General features: G+C 31.6%; 1 protein-coding gene across 1 annotated transcript in view; it reads right to left on the reverse strand.

The window, feature by feature from the left end:
- The window catches only part of LOC108909631 (neurexin-1-like), a 341,617-nt gene that overhangs the window by 142,581 nt on the left and 188,575 nt on the right, over positions 1-10,461 (reverse strand). Inside the window, exon 7 of the mRNA XM_023455085.1 lies at positions 8,606-8,758. Within this exon, the coding sequence (XP_023310853.1) occupies positions 8,606-8,758 (153 nt within the window). The remainder of the gene's footprint in view (positions 1-8,605; positions 8,759-10,461) is intronic.

Genomic DNA, 10,461 nt, shown 5'->3' on the forward strand with positions numbered 1-10,461 from the left:
CCCAGTAAACTAAAACAAATTGAAACTAGACAGATGTGACTTAATTTGAAAGCAAAAAACAGAAAAAAGTGACAGAACCACAGACTTCATATGGTAATACTACGCTTTTTACTTTGACCAAATGACCAAAAATTTTTCGGATAATACATATTTAAAATTTATTTGAATGTTAGTGAGATAATTATTATAAGCAATTGAAATGTCTATTCAATAATACTTCTCAAACGTTTAAATTAATTAAACTGATACATACTACGACACTCTTTATATTTATTATGATGACATACTTTAAATCTTACGTTAAACTTTTTATATATTATGTATAATCCACTGATCCTATAAATCAGTGTAATCTTTCAAAAATAGTTAGTATGTAACAGGCTGGGATTTCAGGGTATCTCAGAAACTATTAAAGATACCTATGATAAATCTGACACCACGTTCTCGAGCTAGATTTTCATGGCAAACTCGACTTTCAAATCAGAAATTTGCTATCTTCATTTGTTTCTGAGTTAGAGGGTGTAGCTCGTTATTGTGACACTTTTGAACATGTCTGTATCTCAGCTACTAAATAAGGTAGAGTTAAAGTGAAAACTGTTCAATACTAATTCTTTGGCGTAGAATTAAATGCCAGTATTTGATTTTTAGTAGGTCTTAAGATTCCTTAGTTATGACTAAAAGTTATATTTTTTTACCTTTAACCTAAAAAAAATGGAGATTTTTTTGCTTTTCAGCAATATATCACATGCTATAGATATTTTTACAAACACAATAGATACGGGGTGTTTTATATATAAATCCGATCTTTTTTACATTTTAATATGGCTGGCTATAAAAATACATACAAAACTATAATTCTTACTTTTACAAAACTCATATCTACTGTAAAAATATGACGTCTATTTAAAATATATATTACAGATAAGAAAAGACAGAGTTTTAAAATTTTTATTCCACTTCAACTCAAGTTACAATATTAAACGTAAATTAAACAGTAGTAAATACCTACATCAATAAAATTTTCAAAAATGGTAGCTAAATGTTCAAATTGCCGTCCCTCGACTGTCACACATTTCGCGCATCTTCTGGCAACTCTTCGAGTAGTATTCATTTTTATTTTCAAAATATTATTAAAATGAATTTTAAATATAATGTCTTTTAGAAAACCACAAAGGAAAAAGTCCAACGAACTCAAATCAGGTAACCTAACTGGCCATCTGATCGGTCCGTTTGTTCCTATCCACCTTTCTCCTAAAATTTCGTGAGTATTATCACAGACAAAATAGCTATACGCTATATTGTCTGTGGTATTATATTATCATACGATTATCATGTTGTGCATTTAAAATAAACGTCATATTTTTACAACAGATATGAGTTGTTGAAAAGTAAGAATTATAGTTTTATATGTGTATCATAGCCAGCCATATTAAAAAGCAAAAAATATATAATTTATATGTAAAACACCCCGTATCACCTGTGTTTGTAAAAATAACTATAGCATGTGATATATTGCTAAAAAGCAAAAAAAAATCTCTATTTTTTAGGTCATGGTCAGCTACGATTTCCATTTTAAAAAATATAACTTTGGGTCATAACTCCGGAATCTTAAGATCTACTAAAAATCTAATACGGGCATTCAATTCTACGCCATAGAATTAGTCTTGAGCAGTTTTTACTTTAACTCTAACTTATTTAACAGCTGAGATATAGACATGTTCAGAAACGTGACAATAACGAGAAACGCCCTGTAACTCACAAACAAATAAAGATAGCAAATTTCTGATTTGACAGTCGAGTTTGCCATGAAAATCGAGCTCGAGAACGTCGTGTCAGATTTATTATATCTTTATCTAGTAGTTTCTGAAATACTCTGAATTCCCATCGAAAATGGACCAGCCTGTACATAACAAAGATATAGTCCAGGAAGCATTTTTAAAATTATATGCTTTATTATTGCAATGTTCTGGAAAACTAGAGAAATTAATCTTATTTATTTTTGCATATACGACTAGTGAAGGATGATAACCGTCAACTCCAATTATTAGTTGGCTTTCTCGCGAAACTACACATTTCATGTCAGATATACATAAATATAACATTCTACCGTATGCATTGCAGGTACTGTCGAATTGGCTAAAATTGTTAATTTCAAAATAAGACTTGTTAATCATTTACGTGCAAATACATATAATTGGTGACATTAAAATCGCCTAAAATTAACATTACTTACGTTAGCGATAATAAGTTTAAATCGTCCAGAAATCATTCCATTTCATGATTATTGACTTGTGGAGGAATTTAAATTACATATACATATAATACTGAATTACCTAAAGTAATTTTGCATCCTAACAGATCGATTAGTGAGAAGAGGCCGCTGATATAGTGATCATTAAGTGGCACTACATGTTGATCTGAATTAAACGCCAATAACACATCACCACAGTGAGTAAACGATGAAGATGAATACATGTTATTTTAATACTACAAAACCAGTACTATTGACCGTTGTTGACGCCGCTAATATAATAAATGAAATATGACAGAATTATCAATGTAAAAGTAAATGAAAACGTCTAATTCTGATACATATAATGAAAAAGAAATTATACTTCATACATAATTTTAATGACAGAAGTTTTCCTCGAACTGTATATTTTCTAAGTAATTTGTATCACACAAATTATATCTCATTAGAAGGTTACGTTTTAGTTATCCTACCAAGAAGTACTACTTGTTAGTTAAATGATCAAATCTGTTTATATTCACTATTTTTATAAAAATAGTCTCGCTACATTTTAAAATGTCATCTATTGTCTGGAATCTTTCTTTATGATTATAAAAATATCCGATAGTACTAATTCAATTAAATTTAGTAACAATAATATGCGAAAAAGTTAATTGAAGCCTTGGAACATCAACGAAACTAAGTAGCATATTTCATGAAATTGGATAATATGTACCATGGAAAGGTACTAATTACTTGTAAAAATAACTTGCACCCTCTATTTTGTCTGCCAAATAATAGATGTCACAAAGTGTAAGTGCCAGTGTTCGTTTCATAGTGTTAAGCATTGGTTTCATAAGTGTTTAGGCATTCTTAAAAGGGTAATATTGGTTGCCTACAATTAAAGGAAATTATATAGACATATCTCTATACCGATATCAGTAAATAGGTAAAAAAGGCAGTCTCGAATCGAAACGCACACGACATTGTCTAGTTTTGAAGTAATTAGTTTACTGTTATCGTTTATTATTAAGAACTTATCCCATTTCCCCTCCCCTATCCTATTGGGTTCCACAGTGATATACCAAAAACCAGTTTTGCCCAAAGGTGAGTTCATTAATATATTTTTTTGTTGTTAGCTCATTTAATTTTTATACAGTCCGTTATTCGCCGAAACAATAAGCTATGTATTTATAAAGTTCACCGCTCTTTCGGTTTTACCTGATAAAAAATGAATAAAAGATAGTAATAAGAAACATTTGAAAAGCACGTTGTACCCTGAAAAAGGTGAATATAAAATATTTTATAATAGACTTCTAAATATTTCCATCGCCTTTCTTAATCTCAAAATTAATTTTCTTTGAAAAATACTAAATATTTTTCAGAAAAAATTAATTTTGTCAAATCACTCAGAAATTACTTTTGGCTCTGAACCGCTTTGATATTTCACCGCCCAATTATAGCAGGTGTAATATCCAAATACATTTTTTAAGATGAATATCATTTCGACCGCCTCTGAACTTTGGTATGACGTCATTTTATGTCCTGGTGCGGTTCAGCGTGGATATGATTTATTTCCATATTTTTGGGAATCGATGTTTATTTAACATATTCGATAAACTCATCTTCAAAACATAATCTGAAATTCCAATTCATAAATTTCTGATATTACATTTTTAGCCCCTGGAGGAAGGTTGGGGTATTTTATTTATGTGACCGTTAAAATGGTTTTTGTGCAAGAGCCCTCCGAATCATCCAGACATACATGATTTATTTCGGCAATTTAAACGGGTTTTAATGCATTAGCCGTTTCCTATTTGTTGTGTATACCTGTTACGTTTCAACGTTTACTTTGGCACCTACTTATTTATATTAATCGTCTGCACATACATAGTAATAACCAAAAATGTATAATGGATTTTAATGGAAATTGGCGAAATATAACATGTAAATGTACTCAATATGTGAACGATCGGTTGATTTAAATTTTTAGCATTTAAATAAAACTGCCAAAATATGAAGTGATTTAATGCATTTATTAATCACATAGTAATGAAGGACTACATAAATCCATTTGGTGAAACAAACAGACATTCATGTCAGTAGTGCTATCCAAATTTGAACAGATCAAGCTTAAAATTATGGAACGGCTTGCCCAGCAACACCCTAGAATTATGTGATTTCTACCTTGTTTGGTCTCATTTTTACTTAACCTTGACTAAACTTAAGTAACTTAAAATTTACATAAAAATGAGGTGACTGGGGAATGAGCACATTAGTAATACGTTTTTTGCACTCTCAGGTAATTTAACCTTTATTGAATTTATTGAGATATTTTAAGTGATGGTGACGTTTATAAATTAGCGATTGATAACTAATCACTTACTCAGGAAGCGGTAAGTAAGTAATAAGGGAAAAATTAAAAAAAACATTATTAAAGAAAAAATTAAAATTACATTTTGAACAATTATTAAAATTTATTGGAGCAATAGAATTCGGGTTTAAAGCAACGTTCTCTTCTGATGATGCTATAGTTGCTGCACATTTTGTAATAACATTCTGGGATGCGATATCACTCTGTCACCGTAGAATTTCCTTGAGAATTTCCATGTAAAATCTTCTTTGAGAACTGATTTTTATTTTCCACAGAGTTTTCGATATATCCCTCAGCTACAGAGAACGAACGGCACCCACCGTGCCTTTTAAAGCCTAAAATATCTATTAGTTTACCAGAATGATGGCAGAACTCCTTCGGAATGTGTGTCAGGTATAAGTCGAGGGATCCGGGCAATTTTAAGGACTTTTCAATTTTGCTGGGTCAATTTCTACCCACGTTCTGGATCGTAACCTTCCCAACTCGCATTGCAAATAATAAGTGAGTTGAGTTTGGTTGTTTTGGTCGTAATGCTAGATATTTTTTATAAAATTCCAAATAATTAACTGTCTCCTTTCCGTGATTTGTTATTATATTAAACATTAGTGATTCGTTTTAGTGTCGGGAATATTTACTATCATGAAACGCACTTTTATCTTCAATTACCTACATTTATTTTCATATTATACAGGGTGATTCAGAACTTATCCAAAAAAATTTGGGAATAGATGCGGCATGAGAAATGGAGTCATTATCGTAAAAAAATTTTTTGTAAAATCCTTATAGTTTCCAAGAAAAAATTTATTGAAGTTATAGTACATTCAACGACTACATAGCTGGACAACTGTAGTCTCTAGCGTCATTCGCAATACGCGTGGAGAGCCATGTGACTCCTAATACTGAAATCCGTCGTTGCGGTAGTTTTTACCTGTTATCTGTGGTATTTACATCAGTTTTTTAGTAGTTAGTGTCAAAAATGGCTTGCGTGTATAGCAACTCAGAGTTGATGGATATCGTTTTAATTTATGGTGAAGCAAGACAACATTTGTATTATGGTGAAGTATTTGTGTTATGGTGAAGCAAGACATCATTTGTGTTAGTTCGTAGAAAGTGAGTAAGACGGACCCAAATGTGTTTACACGTGAGTGGATAAAATTTTGAACAATTGCTGTTGCAGCATCGGGTATGTCAAATGATTTTATTATTTAAAAACACAAATTAATTTTATTAATAATTAATAAAGGCAAAAGCATTTGAATTTGCCGATATAAAATAGGTGCGATAAAATTCTATTTACATATTTCTTTCCTTGCGAAAGTTTTTGTCCGTTTTTATCACGCCGCCATACCGGTCGCATTGTGCGAGGTCAGGTTTTACAGTGGACCAGTTTCCAGTGCCGTGCAGAAGTGTATTTTTAAATCATTTTCGAACTGCCCTTTTTGATTTTTTCTTTACAAAATTGTATTTGTAAGGGTCCCCTGTACATCCAGAATTTTTTTTTTGGATAAGTTCTGAATTACCCTGTATAGTTCTTCCCTTCTGCACGCCCCTGCTATTCGGAATATAATTCCTACTTTTATATTTAAATAGACTTCATAAAAAAAAATTAAATCTTGTAGATGTGTTCTTTGGTAAAGATTCTTGATTTTTTAACTTTATGGCTAATATTTTTCCTCTTAAGAAATGCCTCTCCAATTGTATCGATAGTATATATCTTTGCGACCAAAAGAAATTAAAGGGCGTTTTATCTGACATATCCGAATGGTCGATGTATTGCGCAACCAGTAGGCAAAAATACTTTCGGTAGCATATCGTCCAAGATTGCAAAATATCTCGGCTACGCAGATGCTAAAATGTACACAGGTCATTGTTTGCGTAGTACCTTGGCAACTCTTCTCGTAGATGCAGGTACAGATATGATAACATTGAAAACATTGGGAAATGCAAGAGTGATACTGTAACATCAGAATATACAGAAGATAGCATAATGTACAAGAACAAAATATCTCGTTTAATAGCAGTCGAAAGAATTAGTGATAACAATTTTCCTGAATTGATTGTGAGAAAAATGAACATTATTTATTATTTGCCAAAGCAAATTTAGGTAGTTTTTCTGGTGTTACTGTTAAAGGTTTCTTCTCAAACTGTACTTTCGTATTTAAAAACGGTTGTAAATGATTTTTGTTATTAATTTAAAGCAAATTATTGTTATATATCAAATATTAATGTTAATAAACTTTGTACTTTCATTTGTCTGCTTCATTTATACAAGATACATTTACTATTCCACCCTTGCAGAAAAGAAGGATATAAAATAGGGTCAAAATGTGGGTGATATTATTTGGATTCGCTTGTTTCGCCCTAGTGATATGACGTTGTTTTCCTGTTCTGTTCCCTAATAATAAACAACCTATATCGCCTAAGTGAAAAATAATATTTGCTTTTTATAAACGGAAAAATCAAATAAAAATTCGTAACTAGGAGAAAATTGGATAAATTGAATAGTGACAAAAAATACGCCTCTTTTGGCGATATAGGTTCCTTAAATACATTTACATAAGTATTTAAAATTTTGTGTAATAAACATTTTTAATTGTATTTTCGTTGTCTGTATATATTTCGTTAATTCTTTTACTGAAAACCTGATGAATTAATGTAGAAGTAAGTTTAGGTCACATTCGATTTTTATTTATTTTTCTATTTCATGATTTCAAACAACTTTTTGATTTCCGATGCATGTTGATTTAAACACGAATTTTTATACAGACAACAAAAAAATACGGAACAACACTTAAAAATAAAAAATAAAAATAAACTTTCTATGATCACAATTCTCTACTCATATGCAATGCAATGTGCAATTTGACGAAAGAAAATTTAATCTATAAAAAATACTATTCGGTGTCAACGGTTCTAAGGTAAAAAAAAAACATCTCGTTTGAAAACGGTTATGCTAAAATATTTAGTAGTAAAGTATTGACTGAATATTCCTAACTGTTGTTTCAGTTGTGTCAACTGAATAAGTATTTGTATTAATATTATGAATCTCATAAATCACCGCCTTGAAAAAATAATACTTCTCTGGACAGTAAAACATCTACTTAATTGAAAAAATGTGTCTCGTCAACCGATATTGATCTGAAGGCTAAAATTTATTCCAGAAAGCGACAGATGTCGCAACTTCGGACGAGAACGCGGAAGTTATACGACAACAATAAAGGCAACATAACTATTAAAGGGGCATCAGAAGCCTGATCCTGATAGGCCAGATATGCTTTTAACTTAATCCCCCATAGTGGTCTCAGATAGGGTATCGTTAGCGTCGTTCTACATAATAGCGGATTGTACATAGGATATTGGAGGTATTGATTCCAGCTTACCATGTTCAGAATTCAGAGATGTATTTAGTAGATACAATGTTAACCAAAGATTATACAGTGTGTCTATAGATGAAGCTAAAAAAGGGACAATTTTCGTACTTTTCGTTTCAGTACAGAAAGTAACTTTTGTGAAAAAAGAGTATATGAACGACGTTCCTTGTTAAAATTTTATTGGAAATATAATGGGAAGCTGATTTAACCTAAAAAGTAGTAAAAATTCTACATTCAGCAGAGATTGAACACCAAAATATGTACTGAACCTCACGAATATGATGCTATGAATCGTTTCCACGAAGAAGCCTATTAAATGTAGAGGTTTGACTACTTTCAGTTTTTAGCAATTTAAAAAGTGGAAGATGGTAGAGCATTTTCAATGGCAGATTTTTTTAAGGTCCAAATACATAGGTGGAATGGATTTCATCCATGGAACAGACCACTTCTTTGTGCCTATATTATTAAGTCTAAAGAAAAAATATTTAAAAAAAAATCTTGTCATGATATAGTGACTACAGTGACTAAAATAAAGAATTCAAGCTTATAAGCATAAACAATAACACAATAATAACCGAATGATAATCAAACACATTCCGATTTGTATCAGACGGACGGCATGCTACTCACCAGGTGAGATTCCCTCGTGGTGAAGGTGATGGGGTCGTGAGTCTCCCCCGCGGGGCATTTGTAATCCAGTCTGCCGGCCACTTGGATGAGGTGGCTGCCAGACCTGCCCAATTCCAATAAGTTCAGCCGCAACGTATCCGCCACGAATTCAACCTGAAATGAATTTTTAAACTCAATTTATTCATTTTATTATTTAACTCGACATAATTTAAACAAAAATTCCATTAACAATAAAAAATAAATTAGACCGCAAATAAATGACAAAAAAAAAACGATTGGGTGATTCAGTTGCCCCAAAAACATACAGGGTGTGACTGAAAGTTAAGAACACAACTCAGCCACAAATTCCTGGGATTAACATGAAATGATTTACCTTATAGAGAACTAACTTATAAACAAACCAATGCCTACTGAATACGGTGCAGTTTAAAGAACCATTCTGACAAAATCCTACTTTTTAAAGGGCAGCAGTTTAGGATGGAAAGTATTTATTGTCACGAAATAACATTTCTTACTATCACTATAAAAAAGTTTTAGCTAGAGGCTTCTTATTCACTGTACGTCTTTGTTTATTTGTGTGTAACATGTTTCTTGAACTATAAAAAAATACATATAGGGTGCTATTTACTTATTGTATTTCTTTTCGATTTCCAGTTCCTTGACTACTCAATAACTTTTTTGTTCGTACGCTGCTCACGAAAGTTTGATTCTGCTATAGATTTCGAGTAAAACAGTGAGATTTTTTACGTTAAGTGTGCTGAAACGCAAGGTGCTCGAGAATATGGTTCTTACACTTGGAGAAGTGACTATACTCATAGAAAGCGTAAATGATTACCAGTTATGAGACCGTCGACCGACATTTCACGACTGGTACTGTCAATTAAAATTCTCTAAATCTTGATGTGACCAATATTAATGATTCGTTTACAATGAACAATGACAAACCGTTATGCTTACGCTCGAGATAATGCGATCTCTGATTGGCTGAATAAAATCTCGTGAAAAATTACACCACTCAACACAGTGTTGTGTAGGGTTTCTGGTCGAGACTTCTCGAAGCGAGAATTCCCGGGAAATCTGAAAAAGTGTCGAGAAATCGAGAAATTTAAAAATCACGCGCGTCTGAAGTTCTTAACTGTAGTTCGTTTCGTTCATGCGTTCAATTTGTTTCTCGACAAATAACTGAGCGGTTAAAGTGGTTTCTCTACCAGCTCATGATTTATTTATTTTAAGTTTTTAAGGCTTTAGTTTACTTTGATGACTCTTTTTTTTTAATGTACAGGGCGATTCACTATATTTTGACCCACCTTTAACTTTATTGTTTTAAGAGTTATAAAAAAATGTGAAATACAAAAGTTGCACGATTTTTTATGAAGTATTCGAAAATGAAGAAAAACAAAATGGCCGCGGATGTTAACTTTGTTAATTTAAATGGAACACCCTGTATAATTGTACATATTTGGATAGAACGTTCCTTGTCGAGCATAGTTATATAGGGTTTGTTGGGTCCATCTCTAATAATAGGCGAGATAATATTAAAAAACGAAATGATGTTTTTTTATTAAGAAAATAAGACATCTTGTAATTGTTCGATCTCTTTCAGGTATTTCTGCCTTTTTTCCAATTAAGTAAGGATTTAGATTTAGTTGTAATATATTTTGACATATCGGACATTGATATAGTCCAAAATGCGTATAGGTATTTTAAGTAAATCTCACTAATTAAACCGTGTGAGGCCAATTACTCATGGACAATCTTATATATGGTAGGTCGTGACAGTGACAGGTAGTAATGTCATGATAACATTGTTATTGTTTGACAGTTTGTATTAGTATTTAATTAAAATGGGTTACACA

Source organism: Anoplophora glabripennis, unplaced genomic scaffold (genome assembly GCF_000390285.2).
Source record: "Anoplophora glabripennis isolate ALB-LARVAE unplaced genomic scaffold, Agla_2.0 scaffold455, whole genome shotgun sequence".
Classification (NCBI taxonomy): Eukaryota; Metazoa; Arthropoda; class Insecta; order Coleoptera; family Cerambycidae; genus Anoplophora; species Anoplophora glabripennis.